The sequence below is a fragment of the Myxocyprinus asiaticus genome, chromosome 22 (assembly GCF_019703515.2).
Source record: "Myxocyprinus asiaticus isolate MX2 ecotype Aquarium Trade chromosome 22, UBuf_Myxa_2, whole genome shotgun sequence".
Classification (NCBI taxonomy): Eukaryota; Metazoa; Chordata; class Actinopteri; order Cypriniformes; family Catostomidae; genus Myxocyprinus; species Myxocyprinus asiaticus.
Window position 1 is genome coordinate 35,327,990 of NC_059365.1, and position 17,796 is coordinate 35,345,785.

The following is a 17,796-nucleotide window of genomic DNA, read 5'->3' on the forward strand; positions in this document are numbered from 1 at the left end:
CCTCACATTGTATTAATATAATGAACACTTTGGCCTGAAGACAATACATCCTACGTTTACGCCATATTCCATGGACATCCCCCAATCCTTGACTGCATTTCCTCTTTTTACTCCCTGTACTGCCACTTTAATGGTCAAATAAACAGTTCTACAGGCCCCTGCTGCCACTCCACAGTGTCTATCTTATTTCCTACAACAAACAGCAACACATCTTAATGGTACAGTATTGATAATCTATCGGTCCTAGTGCACAGTGAAAAAAAAAAAATAAATGTTTGAAATCACTACCACAGGCATGTTGTTAGTCCAGATTGCATTCTGTGCAACAACAAGGGCACAACGCTTGATCAAAAAGTAATTACTTACTAGCTGTAAGCTATGGGCTGAGCTGAAATAGATTGTGGTAGAGCAGACGGTGTATACTGAGAGAAGCTGCTTGCATTGTTTGTCCAGCAGATCTTCTGTTTTGCTAGACATTTCCTCTAATTGCAGAAGATTTGGGGTGTATAAGGAAGTAGATTAAGACAGTTTGAGGTAGTTGAGAGAGCCATAATCAAACCTGAAGACCAGATCAAACCCCACAGTACCCCTCTTTAGACCATTTCAGAAACACAGCACTAAAGTTATGTAGAGTTAGGCCCAATGTCGTGTAGTATAAAGTAGGGTCCACATTGCAGCTTATTCTAGGAAGTTATAAACAAATCTTTGTTTCCAGACAGACCAATAAAACTAAATTCCCACACTCTTGGAAAGCAATAAAATCTTCAAAAGTCACTGACAAGCCATGGATACTCACTGAGCCAGACGTGATCTTCTGCTGTTGTAGCCCATCTGTCTCAAGGTTCAACGTGTTGTGCATTCTGAGATGCTATTCTGCTCACTACAATTGTACAGAGTAGTGTTGTCAAAAGTACCGGTACTTTGGTACCATTCGGTACTAAAATAAAAAAGATGTAACAATACCAGTGTTTCTGCAGTACCGATAGTATCAAGCACCGACTCTATCCGGTACCAGCACGCAGTATGACTGACACACGACAGCTTTAAAATGCTCACAGGCTTATTTTGAACGCGTGCTCCATGTACACTGAAATGGACAATTAATCAAATTACAATTGTGACATGTCCTAGTGTGATTTATTAAACCGCTAAAGGCTGCAATCTTACTGTGGAAGAGCTGCGTATTTTAAATAAATCTGACTGTTCATCCACTAGAAACTCCACAGACATTGAGAATCATTCACGTTGTATCAGATGACAGAGCAAGAGCATTAACCCACTGTGAACCACGCAGCACATGTAAAATATGTATATATATAATTAAATCACAGCATTTGTGCTTCAATCTCAACTTTATTTGTATTGAATTTAAAACAACAGAGTTGACCAAAGTGCTTCACAGTAATAAAATTTAAAACATAACATTTCAAAATTACCAAATACACAAACACCAGTAATCTAAAATACAAACACTCCAAAACTGTGTCCTACATTTCATTTGTCAGACTCAAAGGACAGTGTAAAGAGATGAGATTTCAAATGTGACTTAAAAGTCTTCAATGATCACACCGGGCAATGATGCGAACTGTTTATCCGGAAAAGTGAAGCTTCCGGCAAAAAACACTCGTCATAATAAAAGCATGATTCAAAGTAAAAAGTAGATGCCTGAAACTGAAGAAATTAAATAAAATAATTAATAAAAATATATTAATAATACAACAGTATAGTAAAATGTAATATTCTCTGTAGTAGTAGTAATAATAATAATAATCATAATTAATACATTTTTCACAAGCAAGACAGCTGTTGATAAAGGTTTGGCAAAAAAATAAATAAAAAAAATAAAAATGCAATGATGTTAAAAACGTAAAAATGTTCTATTTTCACGTATTAAAATTTTTAAGAATTAATTGATTAGACACCATTTTGATGATTAAATTAAACTTTAAAACATGTTCTGGAAAATAATTATTATTATTAAACTATAATTATTAAAATGATAATTAAAAATAACTAAACGTATGTGTTCAATAGCACATTATCATATTAGTATATTCAGCTCGAACCAGTCTGGCCATTCTCTGTTGACCTCTCTCATCAACAAAGCATTTCCGTCCACAGAACTGCTGCTCACTGGATGTTTTTTGGTACTATTCTGAGTAAACTCTATAGACTGTTGCGTGTGAAAATTCCTGAAGATCAGCGGTTACAGAAATACTCAAACCTGGCACCAACAATCATCCCACAGTCGAAATCACTGAAATCACATTTTTCCTCATTCTGATGGATGATGTGAACATTAACTGAAGCTCCTGACCAGTATCTGCATGATTTTATGCATTGCACTGCTGCCATACGATTGGCTGATTACATGAATAAATAGGTGTACAGGTGTTCATAATAAAGTGTGCAGTGGGTGTAAATTCTGCTCTGCTCTTAAATATTTCATTGGCTAGATTAAGACATCTGTACACTAACAAGTATAATCATTTAATCTATGAATTTCCAAGTATTGGTTGCTCACATACAATACACATGGCAAAATTGACTAAGAAATGGTTTAAATCATAAGAGTAATCATGAATGACTGGAAAAGTCATGGAAATTCATTGGTCACAATGTGTGGGAACCCTTGAAAAAATTCTATGCTCCCTGGCTTTTGAAAATTGACAGCCATTTTTGTGTACATCGAAAAGTCTGTAAATGGTTTGTGTGTGGTTTGTGGCCATGCTGCCTGAGGTTGAGACCTCAGCCTGAAACCAATGTTAACAAAAACTTACTTCAGTCAGGAGCACTTCCATTTGTTGTTGTTTGGTTCTGTTTTGGGCAAACTCCCGCAACTCCATGCAGCCATGCATGCACAGAGTGGGGAAAGCCCATGGAAAATAGAACAGATCCCTCAGAATTATATTACAACAGTCTGAATTGTATTGTATTCAGACAGACGTCATGAATCAGTTGATTGTGAGCTTGACTAAATGGACCTGCCTGACCTAATATGATGCTTGATTTTGGCTCTCTGAGACCTCTGGTATCAGACTCTCAAGACTACCTTTTTGAAGTCTGAAGTCTGATTTATGATATCAATAAAGAGCAGCAATATTCCCTTTCATTTGGACTGTTTGCATTCACTCGATTTTCTAAATGGCTCTTTATGAAAGGTTTACAGCAATGTAGATCCGCTTGCTGGTGACCCGCACAGGCCAGTTAATGGGGCTGTCTGCTCGCTGGATTACTGGAGCTGTTGACCTTGCCATCTGCTCCTGATGCTTCAGCGCCAAACACTTTCCACATCTAACACTCGGCCAGGGTGAAATACAATTCCCATTAAAGAGAAAGTTGCTAATAATCCCTTATCAATTAGACCCATTGCTAAAAATTGATGTCTATCAGGTGGTATGAGACGATTATGTTCATTTAATAGAACACTGTCCTTTTCTGCTACTCGTTTTTTGATGTTCATTAAAGCACGACCTGCAGATACATCAGATACTGCCTAAATCAGAGCTTTTAAAGTGTGTTTCATCATTGTTGAGTGTAATCTTTGTATTTCTATATTGTTAGATCATCCCAGATGTGTGATGATGTTAATTTCAGCTGAGATGTGCATTATAGAGCCTGCATTGATAAGAAAAAACACAGATCATTATATTTTATTCATAAATAATCTGATATTGCCTGATATCCACATATTAAGTCTATTAGCACTTTTTCCAAGTAGTTTCAGCCTTAGACAAAAATAACAATGCCCGTGATTGCTTTTCTTGCCGTTATTTAGTAATTGAAGGACCAGTCATGAGGTTTTGAGAAAAATCTCAATGTGGAAAAGAATGGTCTCATTTAATCAAAGACATAAGAGTCTGCATGAACTTAATTACACTGTTCTGAGAGTATGTGAATGGGGTGGCAATAATTCTCAGAGGTTTCTGAGAATTGCCTATAATTCATTTCACCTCAGGATATGCACACCCTCTCTGCTCCCTCGAGTGACTATTTAAAAGTACCCCCTATAATTCAGATGGCACAAACATGCAACTGAATTTCTCAATTTGTACCGGAAATCTTTGGTATTCGCAACCGCCTCATCAGAAACATGTCACATCAATTAAAAGTAATTTTGTTAGTCTTTTTAGTTTGTCTTGAGTCTATGTTAAAACCCAGGAGCTTTTCTCGAGAATGGTGAAAATGAGCCAAAAATGTTGGCACAGAGAAAAATCATCATAATTTGCTCATTTAACAAAATAATTGAAGGGAATCTGATCCAAAGGAACTTGATTTACTTAAACAAATTCCCTTTACTTTCATTTGATTATGGAAAAGATTAACTAAACTCATGCTGCAAAACTTGAACGAATGAATTCAAATTCTATTAAAATGTGTTGGATAATCATAACTGAGAATCTCTAGAAAGCTGAAGAAGCTCATGGATAAAATTCAATTTTATGCATATCTAATAGTCTGTGGGATATCTTTTCCAAAGATATATCTGTAAAGAAACAAATATTTCTGCATTTTTGACAATTATTCTCAAAGTGCCACCACAACGGGCTGTATAAATGGGAAATTACATGTTTTCAAGTATGACAGAATGTGTGAGATTGTGTGAGTTTAAAACAGCATTGATCACCTATGAAAGGCTCTTAAAGGGATAGTTCACACCTACCAGTTCCAAAACTGAAATTCATGTACTCACCACCATGTCGTTCCAAACCAGTATGATTTTCTTCAGTGGAACACAATAGGAGAGATTTTGGTTACTGGCTTTACTCCCTCTTTAAAAGCAACTAAACGAATATGACAGGATGATCGGCTAGCATTTACAGTCTTTTCTTAATGTTTGAGACTGCCGTTAGTTGAATGAGAATACTGCTGTAGTGGATCAGCCCGCACTCAGGTTCAGTCCATTCAAATCCACTGTCATCATTGATTTCTCTTTGAACGGATATGTCTTCATCTCTCCCCTGTCTTAGCTTAGCTTTCTCAGAAGAGCGAATGAGGATCCAGTGTGTGTGTTAAAGTCTAAAGATGCCTTTGAACTAGCCAGAGAAATACAATTGAGATAAGTTACTTGAGACAGGTAATGAGAACCAATAGACTCCCAGAAAAGAATCAATAGTGGACAATGATACACTGGAGAGGAAGGACAGATGGCAGCATTATTCTTCATTCGAGTAAATGCTGCAGATATAAGGGAAACTCGCACCGAGCAGAGAGATACCAAATAGTTGTCAATAACCTGATATTTGCAAACTAAAACATCTTACGATGAGATCAGACTGCCTTAAGGCACTGATGTTTGAAAATATGATTAGAAGGAAGGACTCAGAGCAGTTTGACTCTTAATGGTGAGGACAAATTCATGATGAAGGCTCAGACATTTTGATACATAACATACAGTATATGACATATTATATTGAAATTATCGAATGAATATTACAACAAAATGTTGTATTATACAAATTTCACTCCACAATAAAAACTAAAACTAAAAAAATAAATAATAATAATAATAATTATATATATATATATATATATATATATATATATATATATATATAAAATTCTTTTTTTTTTTTCATTGAGATTGTGAGTTGTCAAATCATTTTCATTAAACGTAAGTGCATGTTGACTGATAAAAACTACTTATGGCATTATTTTTTAAAGCTTCCTTGCCTTATTTTCCTCTTTATACAAACACATTTTTATACATTATGAATAATTATTTAAGTAAATAAATACAATTAATTTAATCAAATTTAATCTTCTCATACCTTTCTATCAAATTTTACTTGATCATCTTGGTAAATACAATTTGGAACGAACTGGATAATTATACACATTTCTAATCCAGCAACTGTGAATCGCTTATGTTAGCATTTCCTCATTTGCTAGTCATTTTGGATAAAATCTTCTTCTATAAACAGATAAATCTTAATGCTACGACAACAAAGGGCAAAAATATATATTCTGTACTGTAACCAATACCAAAGCTATACTCTAAAATCTATACAACACCTTTGCATTCAAGTTGCTGTAACAAGTGTAACTAGCTTGTTTTTCTATTCAAACTGAAAAGTCAGGAGTCTAGTTTCCTTCCCAGCTGTAACTTTGGGCCAGACTTTCACAGTCTGCACAAGAGCGGATGCCTCTTGCTGCTCGCCTTTCAAAACACTGCTGACAGCACAGTGTGGAAGTTGGGGGAGATCAATGTGGGTACCTTCGGAAACCTATACTGCTGGACATTTGTTTGTCCTTCATCTCTGGCCAAATGCTGCCCATTCATCAGCAACACACAAGCAAGAGGAATGGTATGTCATGTTCAGGCCTTGTACTGACTCACTGTTGGCAACAGACTGTATTCAAACAGGGCAATGGGTACTTCCATGCTGTAGCTAATACACTGCGAAAATCATTTCAGTAAAAAACAAAAAAACTTATTTTTGTCTCCTGTACAATATAAAAACATCTTTAAAACAAGAAAAATTACTTAACAAGCAAAATGACAAGATATTTTGTCTTGTTTACAGGGAATTTTTAATGTTCAAGTAATGTAATGCATTAAGTAATGCATTTACAGTAGTAATGCAAAAGTGTGTAAGATGAAACTTCTTTACAGATAATATATGCTGAAATTAAAGTTTATTTTCCCTACTTTACTGGCATTTTTTTCTTGCTTTAAGCATGGATCTAACAAACATTTGTATGGTTTTTGCTTACAACAAGACAAAACTATCTGCCAATGGGCTAAGTAAAAATTACTTTAATTAAAGACATATTCTCTGAAAACAAGTCTTTTTATCTAACAATTTTATGTGCAAATGTTTGCTTTAAGCATAAACAACTAAATTTAGGTTAGATTTCTTTGAAAACAAGACTTAATATCTTTGTGTCATCTCAATTACATTCTCAAGTAATTCTTTCTTGTTTTAAGGTTATTTAGATATTTGTTCATAGAAATAAAGAGAAAAATACTCAGCAAGAAAATTATTATTATTATTATTATTATTATTATTATTATTATTATTTATCCATATGTTTTTGCAGTAAAAAACAAAACTAAAACATAATAAATATACAATGGGTCTCATTCACCAATCATGTGTATGTATGTATAGTATTTGTGTGTGAAATATATACAGTATATATACACTCACTTTTTACTTTATTAGGAACACTCTGGTCCTAATAAAGTGCCCGATGTGGTCTTCTGCTGTTGTAGTCCATCCGTGTCAAGATTCGACATGTTGTGCATTCTGAGATACTATTCTGCTCACTACAATTGTACAGAGTGGTTATCAGACTTACCGTAGCCTTTCCATCAGCTCGAACCAGTCTGGCCATTCTCTGTTGACCTCTCTCATCAACAAGGCATTTTCGTCCGCAGAACTGCCACTCACTGGATGATTTTTTTTGTTTTTGGCACCATTCTGAGTAAACTCTAGAGACTGTTGTGCATGAAAATCCTAGAAGATCAGCAATAACAGAAATACTCAAACCAGCCCGTCTGGCACCAACAATCATGCCACAGTCGAAATCACTGAGATCAAAATTTTTTCCCCATTCTGATGGTTGATATGAACATCAACAGAAGCTCCTGACCCTTCTCTGCATGATTTTATGCATTGCACTGATGCCACATGACTGACTAATTAGATAATTGCATTAATAAGTAGGTGAACAGATGTTCCTAATAAAGCGCTCAGTGAGTGTATATACGCACACACACACACATGTACAGTGCATCCGGAAAGTATTCAAAGCGCTTTATGTTTTCCACATTTTGTTATGTTACAGCCTTATTCCAAAATGGATTAAATTCATTATTTTCCTCAAAATTCTACAAACAATACCCCATGATGACAACGTGAAAGAAGTTTGTTTGAAATCTTTGCAAATTTATAAAAAAAAATAAAAAATGAATAAAAAAATCACATTTACATAAGTATTCACAGCCTTTGCTCAATATTTGTTGAAGCACCTTTGGCACCAATTACAGCCTCAAGTCTTTTTGAGTATGATGCTACAAGCTTGGCACACCAATTTTTGGGCAGTTTCTCCCATTCTTCTTTGCAGGACCTCTCAAGCTCCATCAGGTTGGATGGGGAGCGTCGGTGCACAGCCATTTTCAGATCTCTCCAGAGATGTTCGATTGGGTTCAAGTCTGGGCTCTGGCTGGGCCACTCAAGGACATTCACAGAGTTGTCCCGTAGCCACTCCTTTGTTACCTTGGCTGTGTGCTTAGGGTCGTTGTCCTGCTGGAAGATGAACCTTAACCCCAGTCTGAGGTCCAGAGCGCTCTGGAGCAGGTTTTCATGAAGGATGTCTCTGTACATTGCTGCATTCATCTTTCCCTCGATCCTGACTAGTCTCCCAGTTCCTGCCGCTGAAAAACATCCCTACAGCATGATGCTGCCACCACCATGCTTCACTGTAGGCATGGTATTGGCCAGGTGATGAGCGGTGCCTGTTTTCCTCCAGACATGATGCTTGCCATTCAGGCAAAGAGTTCAATCTTTGTTTCATCAGACCAGAGAATTTTGTTTCTCATGGTCTGAGAGTCCTTCAGGTGCCTTTTTGGCAAACTCCAGCCGGGCTGTCATATGCCTTTTACTGAGGAGTGGCTTCCGTCTGGCCACTCTACCATACAGGCCTGATTGGTGGAGTGCTGCAGAGATGGTTGTTCTTCTCGAAGTTTCTCCTCTCTCCACAGAGAAACGCTGGAGCTCTGTCAGAATGACCATCGGGTTCTTGGTCACCTCCCTGACTAAGGCTCTTCTCCCCCAATCGCTCAGTTTGGCCGGGCGGCCAGCTCTAGGAAGAGTCCTGGTGGTTCCAAACTTCTTCCCTTTACAGATGATGGAGGCCACTGTGCTCACTGGGACCTTCAATGCTGCAGAAATGTTTCTGTTCCCTTCCCCAGATCTGTGCCTCGATACAATCCTGTCTCGGAGGTCTACAGACAATTCCTTGGACTTCATGGCTTAGTTTGTGCTCTGATATGTACTGTTTACTGTGGGACCTTATATAGACATGTGTGTGCCTTTCCAAATCATGTCCAATCAACTGAATTTACCACAGGTGGACTCCAATCAAGTTGTAGAAACATCTCAAGTGGAAACAGGATGCACCTGAGCTCAATTTTGAGTGTCATGGCAAAGGCTGTAAATACTTATGTACATGTGATTTTTTTTTTTTCATTTTTTATTTTTAATAAATTTGCAAAGATTTCAAACAAACTTCTTTCACGTTGTCATTATGGGGTATTGTTTGTAGAATTTTGAGGAAAATAATGAATTTAATCCATTTAGGAATAAGGCTGTAACATAACAAAATGTCGAAAAAGTGAAGCGCTGTGAATACTTTCTGGATGCACTGTATAAAACAGTCTTATTATATATAGTCGAATTTCAAAGTATCAAAAAATATGTGCATTATAGCTCAAGCTGGGTTCAGGATCTGCCCGTGCATGCTCAGAGAGCACACAAACAGCCTAATTTAAGCCACTGGATATGTTTGGATACAGCAGGTGGAATGCTCCTATACAATCCAGAAAAGTTTTGTCACCGGCAGTGATTCTAACTCTTAGCAATGTGCAGTAACTGCAATGTGATTCACAGCAACAAAAGCCAAATAAATAAATAATCCAAATGTACTGACAAAATACATCAAATGCTAATAGTCTAGTATGGGCATGCAGATGACAGGAGTTTATATAAGTCTGTCTGCTCTAATACCTCGCCGCATATCAGACGTCTTAAGAAATGTGACATTCCCCTGAAATTGTCACAGCTCCCTCCGCAGCATGTCATCCACACGTCAGCTCTCCCAATCAGCTGTCATTCTGTGAATTGGAGGGTTTAAGTTACAGATCACTTCAGGATCCTAGCATGTATGTGATGTGCATTCTTTTATGCCTACGATGCCTCGGACAACGCATGTCAAACAAACACACATACATTTGCCTACTAGCCTTTGTCTCTTTAGAGAACGCAGGTGCTCTTTAGAAAATTAACTTATTCTGTTGGAGCTAGGAACAATGTGACGGAAGAAACTGAGATGTGTAGTTGTCAACAGATCACAATCAATCACAAGACTGTAGAATAACAGAAAAACACAGTGTGTCCACTTAAGAACAGGTAACGCTGAATAAAACAGCCACAGCTTTGGCTACATTACTGAAAGCACTTTCTAAGGGGAGACAGTGCAGGGCCGTGCACAGACATTTTGAGGAGCAGTGGCTCAAAATCAAACCCTAAATACATTTACAGAGAATGATATACAAACTTTTCAAAGTTATATTTTTAATAATTAGGCTTCATGTTAACAGTACTACTGCTGTTGTTGCTGTTATATATCGTGTTCCATTTTAAGATTTCCATGTCTATCTTACTTCTTATCAAACTCTTAGTATTATGTCCCTTTACAGTAAGTCACTAAAATCCTTTCACCAGGACCTGATTCCTGATGCTCAGATCTCACTCTCTGACCTGGTGCCATGTGATTGTTTAATATGCTAAATATACAACTCATGTAAAATAATGTATATAACTACTTATTTTTTTATCTGTAAAGTAATATTAATATTAGTTTTACTTATAATATGCTTTACTTGCAAACACAAAGTTATACATTACTTACTTCCATGGCAAATGATTTTGAGGAACAAATACTTTCCTGGAGACACAGTGTGCACTTTGCAGGATCTTTTGCTATATATTTTCATCATGATTCACCTGCTTCCTTGCTGGTGTTTTTAATCCAGCTTGGCAAAGAAACACTCCATTTAGTAGCCTCCCTCCACTCTCTGTCTTTCTCTCTCAGTCTTCTTTTTTGTAAAGGTGTGATACTATAAACAGTGTGCAACACACAACTTGAACATATGTAACATATAGTGAGACAAAGTTGTCACTTCCTGTTCCTGTTGGTGCCTAGCTCGAGTCTGTGTTTGTAGCCTGCTAGCATTTTTAGCATTGCTTTTCTTTCTGTTTTCAGTATTTAATCATTAATCTCTGCCATTTTTCAGCATGCATAATTTTTTTCTGCATTATTCTCTTATTGCAATTCTTCTGCGTGCATTTTTCCGTGTGCATCCGCTTACTATTTTTATCGCAATTAAACTGCGTGCGTTTTACCGTGTGCACCCATTTTCTCCTCTGTTACACGGATTATTGCATCGATCTCAAAGCACCGCTTATCAAGAACCACCATAACAACAAACAATTGCGTGAGGGATTCACATCGATCTCAAACCCAAGCTGCCCAAGAAGAACCACAACAACAAACAATTGCGGTGAGTCATGGCATCAGCACACGTTATTGCTACTTGCACTGCATGCCACATGTTTATGATAGCTTCATCCATCAGCAGTGAGGGATTTACATGTGATATATGTAAGTAATTAGTCAGGCTGACGGAGAAGATTAATGAGTTAGAGACACGCATCTGAATGCTAGTGGAGGTCAGTGAGAAAGAGAAGCCTGTAGATATTGTTTTGGATGCGGGTAGTACAGCGAGCAACACACACACTTTTTTCAGTTCTGGCTGTAGAGTCTCTGCAGCAGGGTGTTTGGCTGAAGTCTCGACCAGGGGCAGATTTAGGCATGGGCCTAAATAATGTTAAAGATGTGTGTGAACTTGCAAAAACTGTCAGACACTGTAATATGCTCTGTTGCACTCCCTGCTTGTCGTGGTGATGAGGTTAAAAGTAGATTAGTGTTGCTGAATGGCTGGATGTCTGAGTGGTGTCCGCAGAATAGCATAGGATTTATAGACATTTGAACGAGTTTTTGGAGTAGGCCTGACCTGCTAAAAAGAGACAGACTCCATCCCTCCAGGGAAGGTGCCGCTCTCCTCTCTAGTAATTTGGTTCATAGTCTTAATAGTGATAGTGTTTGACTAACTGGGGCCCAGGTCAGGAAGCAGACACACTGGCTAATCCAAACATCTTCTAGCTGCCTTGAGATGTCACACAGGTCACATAAACTACAACACATAGAAACTGTATCACCTAGATATCATATAGAGACTGTGTCTGTTCCTCTAACTACCAAACACAAAACTCTCACTAAGTCATTTTGAATTTTTTTTTTTTTTATTGATATCAAACTTGAAAATAAAAAATACAAAAATAAGATAAACATCATATAAAGGTAGGGCTACTAAACATTAGATCACTTTCACTTTCAAAGCACTAACTGTAAATGAAATTATTACAGATCATAGTTTAGATTTGATCTGTTTGACTGAAACATGGCTTAAACAGGATGAATATATTAGTTTAAATGAGTCTACTCCCCAAGGTTATTGTTATAAACATGAGCCTCATCTGAATGGTCGAGGAGGAGGTGTTGCTACAATTTACAGTGATGCTTTTGGTGTTACTCAGAGGTCAGGATATAAGTTTAATTCTTTTGGACTGATAATGCTTAATGTGACATCATCAGATATAAAATTAAAAAATTAAAAAGAAAATCTGTCATTTTAAGTTCTTGCTACAGTATATAGACCACCAGGGCCATATTCTGATTTCCTTAGAGAATTTGCTGATTTTTTGTCAGTTCTAGTAGTTACTGTGGATAGAGCTTTAATCGTTGGTGACTTCAACATTGTGAATTGTCAGATCAAACTAAAGTATGGAGTGCCACAGGCATCAGTTTTAGGGCCTCTTCTATTCTCCTTATATATGCTTCCCCTGGGAGACATTATCAGGAACCGTGGAATTAGTTTTCACATTATGCCAACAATACCTAACTTTATATTTCCATGAAACCTGATGAAATTTCACAATTATCCAAGTTAGCAAAGTGTATCAATGATATCAAAGACTGGATGGCTAGAAATTTCCTTCTACTCAATTCTGACAAAACAGAGGTACTAATTATTGGACCAAAAACCTCTAAACATTAGACTCTAATATATAATTTGTCTCTCGATGGATGTACAGTCACGTTGTCTTCTACAGCAAATAACTTATTTGTTATATTTGAAAGCAATCTGTCCTTTCAAAACCACATTTCCAGTGTTTGTAGAACAGCATTCTTCCATCTCAGAAATATTGCTAAGATATGACACATGCTCTCTGTTTCTAATGCCGAAAAACTAATTCATGTGTTCATGACCTCAAGACTAGATTATTGTAATGCATTATTGGGAGGATGTCCTGCAGGTTCCATAAATTAGTTCAGTTAGTTCAAAATGCAGCAGCTAGAGTGCTGACTAGAACCAAGAAATATGATCATATCAGCCAAATCTTACATCGCTACATTGGCTATATACAAAATTTCGTATTCATTTTAAAATACTTCTAACTACTTACAAATCCTCGAATGGTCTAGCTTCACAGTACTTATGTGACCTTCTATCACACTGTATTTCATCACGTTCATTAAGATCGCAAAATTCTGGCCTGTTAATAATACCTAGAATACCAAAATACACAAAAGGAGGTAGATCCTTTTCCTATTTGGCTCCTAAACTATGGAATAGTCTTCCGAAGATGGTTCGGGACTCAGACACACTCTTTCAGTTTAAGTCTAGACTAAAGACAAATTTTTTTTTCAGCCAGGCATACACCTAATTTATCTATCAATTCATAGTTATGCTGCATTAGTTAGGTCTGCCAGAACCAGAAACACATCTCATATTCTATAATCCTGTTACAGCTTGCTTCATATATTCAGTTCAGCAACAGTTGAAGGGCTCACTTTATCATTCTTTACCATTTATATTTTAAATTTAATATTTAGCTGTGCAGCAACTGTAGTAATTGGACAGATTACATTTAAGTTTAAATAACAATAAAATTAAACAAAACCATACATTTTGAGGGACTTATGATCTTGCCGTTAGTTCGCACCTTATGAACTAATGCACTTTTTAACGCATTTGGACCCACTCAAGCAATGTCAATAGTAATTAATGAGCATTTTTGACACACTTGAACCCACTGTCCAAGTGTCAAGTGCCCCTCCCCCTGTTGCGCCTGATCCTCTGCTCTGCAACACAAGAGGCGTGACACAACAGCCGAAGACAGTCATCTAGCGGATGTTTACATATACAAACAATAAAAAAATTATGCAGAAAGTGAGGGGCACCTCAGCCCAGGGGGGCAAAGGGGCAGTGGCTTGGGCCACTGAGCCACCACCTGTGCACGTCCCTGAGACTGTGATAAAATCTCTGAGGAATAACCATACAGCTGATGATAAAAGCAAGAAACAAAGAAACACTGGCTGCACTTTGTTGGGAAATGCATTTCTGTTGAGCTTGACAGTTCAAATTAAATGTGCTGTTGCTGCAAAATCTTTATAAAATGGATAGTTCAAACTCAAAAATGTGATCTGATAAATGTGATAACTAAAAAATCACATTTCGTGTTCAAATCTGTTGTAAAATGCATATAAATATCACAGCCCCTTACCACATCCGCCACAGGTTTAGTAATAAATGCAGTTATTAATAATACAAATTGTATATAATTTCTTATAAATATATCTATGGGCGGCCAAAGGTTTGGAATAATGTACAGATTTTGATCTTATGGAAAGAAATTGGTACTTTTATTCACCAAAGTGGCATTCAACTGATCACAATGTATAGTCAGGACATTAATAACGTGAAAATTACAATTACAATTTGAAATAATATTCAGAACTTCTTAAACTACTTCAGAGTGTTCTCATCAAAAAATCCTCCACGTGCAGCAATGACAGCTTTGCTGATCCTTGGCATTCTAGCTGTCAGTTTGTCCAGATACTCAGGTGACATTTCACCTCACGCTTCCTGTAACACTTGCCATAGATGTGGCTGTCTTGTCGGGCACTTCTCACGCACCTTACAGTCTAGCTGATCCCACAAAAGTTCAATGGGGTTAAGATCCATAACACTCTTTTCCAATTATCTGTTGTCCAATGTCTGTGTTTCTTTGCCCACTCTAACCTTTTATTTTTATTTTTCTGTTTCGAAAGTGACTTTGTCTTTGCAATTCTTCCCATAAGGCCTGCACCCCTGAATCTTCTCTTTACTGTTGTTCATGAAACTCGTGTTGAGCGGGTAGAATTCAATGAAGCTGTCAGCTGAGGACATGTGAGGTGTCTATTTCTCAAACTAGAGACTCTGAAGTACTTATCCTCTTTTTTAGTTGTACATCTGACCTTCCACATCTCTTTCTGTCCTTATTAGAGCCAGTTGTTGTATGTATTTTTTTTTCGATTATATATCTTTTTATCTTATGTACACATTTTTCATTTTTATTTAATTATTTTATGTATTTATTTTTTTCCCCTTCACCTGTACTTCTTGCCTTTATGACTCAGTGATTGTATTCATACATTGTTCGATCTGTGTAATTTTGTACAACTTATTGAACATTTATATAGAAAAAAATCCACAGTTTTAGCACAATGTGTGGACTTTTCAGATGGTCCCTTAACTTACCCTCCACAGTATTAGCACGTTTTAGCACAATGTGTGGAATTTTCAGATGGTCCCTTACCCACCGTAGGAAAAATTTCCAACTTGTTTCAATGTTAAATTAGCGATCTGGAATAATTTCACTGTGATGCCATCTGACCAGCTTAAATACGGGACAAATGGCATCCCGTATTTATTCGATACAGGATGATTCGATTTCAATCCCATATTTTATGGGAAGTGTGGCAAATCTACGGCTATGCACAATCTACATTAAGGGGTCGCTCACACCCAAGCATTTTTGTGTCCATCGTTTTAAATTTGTTTTCCTGTGTAAACATGCTAGACAGACATCTTTGACCATTGCACTGCATCTCAGCTTTTTTCAGTGTCTCGTGCAGGAGCGCCATGTTTTTTTAGAACTTCAATTGTTAAAAATGTGTTTCAAGACACCTGCGTTTGTAGTGCTGCATTTACATTTTTTTAGTGCAAGAATTCATTTGGTGTGAACTATGTTGCTTGTCAACAGTAAAAAGCTTTCTGTTAGATGAATGAATCATATTGCTGTTGTCACTAAAAATAAAGTGACAATTCTAGAACATTTTGTTACAAAATGATTTCCTTGCATTCTATCCAATTAAATTAGTAAAATTGAAGTTTACTTAATCCATTTGAGTTTGGACTACATGAATACTTTTTTGAGCAAGATGAGAATAGAAGGAGATTTGTTAATGTTTAATGTTTTGTTATATTGCTATTTAAAAAGAGTGTTTGTAAGGTTGGAGTTTTGGGGGATAACATTGTGGTGAAGATTGGCGCTTGTGCTTAGCTTGAGGATGGACTTTCACTTTCAAGTGATGTTTGATTCGAGTGCTGCTTAGCTCTATAAGCAATTGCTGTCAAATTGACAGTGCAATAGTTTCACTGTACTTACACTTGCTCACCTGGCATATACTAATTATTAAAGAAATAAATTAAGTTGACCAACATAAGTATATTATTATATTCTTTATTAATTATTATAATTAAATTAAACATTAGTAAATTTAGCTTGTCAAACCTAATAAAGTTGAGTTAAAACTACTATAGTACATTGATCTGACCAAATCCAACTTAATTATGTTGGCTGAATGAAACTGACTTATTTGAATGAAAGAAATTAATTGTTTGTAAAAACATTCTTAAATTCAATTAGTAGTAATGACTTTATTTTTTAAAGGTGATGGCTATTTTAATGGCAAAACCCAGATTTATAAATAAAACCAGGTAAAACAACCAAACACCTACAAGATGTTTAAGATACATTTTTAATAAAAACACTAAAACCGATTGTGGTTTTCACCGATTCACTCTTTTTATAGTGTTTTAGTGTCTCGTGCAGTCGCGTAATTTTCATGAGATCAGGCTCGTCTGAACAAACAAAATCACATTAATCTGATTTGAGATCAGATTTGAAAAACAAATCTGAATTTGATGCAGTGTGAACAAAGCCTAAGAACACCCTTTACCTGTGGTAGAAATTATTTGTTTTGGCTTGGGTTTTGAGGCTGAGGCAGCAGTCTTACAAAAAGCTGAAAAAAAAAAAAAAAAAGCCAAACTACTGTTCTTGTGTTGTGTTCACAAGAGTACACTAATGCAACAGACCAATCCTTGAGCAGAAATAAGACCTTGTTCATAGTATGTCCAAAATACATTTTGGAAATTGGCTTGAAAAAATGCTTTGGTTTATTTCTACTATTCTACAGAAGAAAGAAAGAACATAATCTCTAGAAAGCTTCCTTTTATAAGCTCTCCAACTCTTCAGTGTTATTCTGTAAATGCAGCAGGTCAGTCGCCTGCATTGTTGACCTCAGAGAGCAGCGTTGAGAGGGTGTACCTGTAGCCGGGTCCACGTTGCGCTCGATCAGGTGCTGATCTTGGTGAACCCATTCACCATTGCACTTAAAGTAGATCTGAGTGGCAGGTGTCGACCGGCAGGTGAGGGTCACTGGCTTATTCTTAATGATATAAACATCATCCGGTTCCACCAGGAAGTGGGGCAACAGGTCGGAGAAGGCCACAGGAAGTGGATGCGTTACGGTGGCTGCATGCTCTCCACCTGTGAAAGGAAATGCATGAAAATTTTAGAATTTTTAAATACCGTTTAGCAATACAAAACGATAATGAGTGTATCTGATCTAATTTCACACTCTGAACCCCGCGAGAGGACAGATTGCTTTTGACACACACCTGAGTGTAATACTAATCTTACTCATCCATATTTTGGCTGAATACACAGACCGGCTGTAGTGGAGACATTTTGTCAGCTAAGAGATATGCTAATGATGGGGTGTTTGTTAAATGCTTGCACTGGCTTGTGTGGTATGGGTTCTATTTTTAAATCAGGT

The 17,796-nt window shown here is 36.8% G+C and overlaps 1 protein-coding gene across 1 annotated transcript in view; it reads right to left on the reverse strand.

Moving 5' to 3' along the window:
- Nucleotides 1–17,796, reverse strand: part of LOC127413416 (netrin receptor UNC5A-like) — a 377,604-nt gene that overhangs the window by 159,529 nt on the left and 200,279 nt on the right. The window contains exon 2 of the mRNA XM_051650562.1: nucleotides 17,286–17,507. Within this exon, the coding sequence (XP_051506522.1) occupies nucleotides 17,286–17,507 (222 nt within the window). The remainder of the gene's footprint in view (nucleotides 1–17,285; nucleotides 17,508–17,796) is intronic.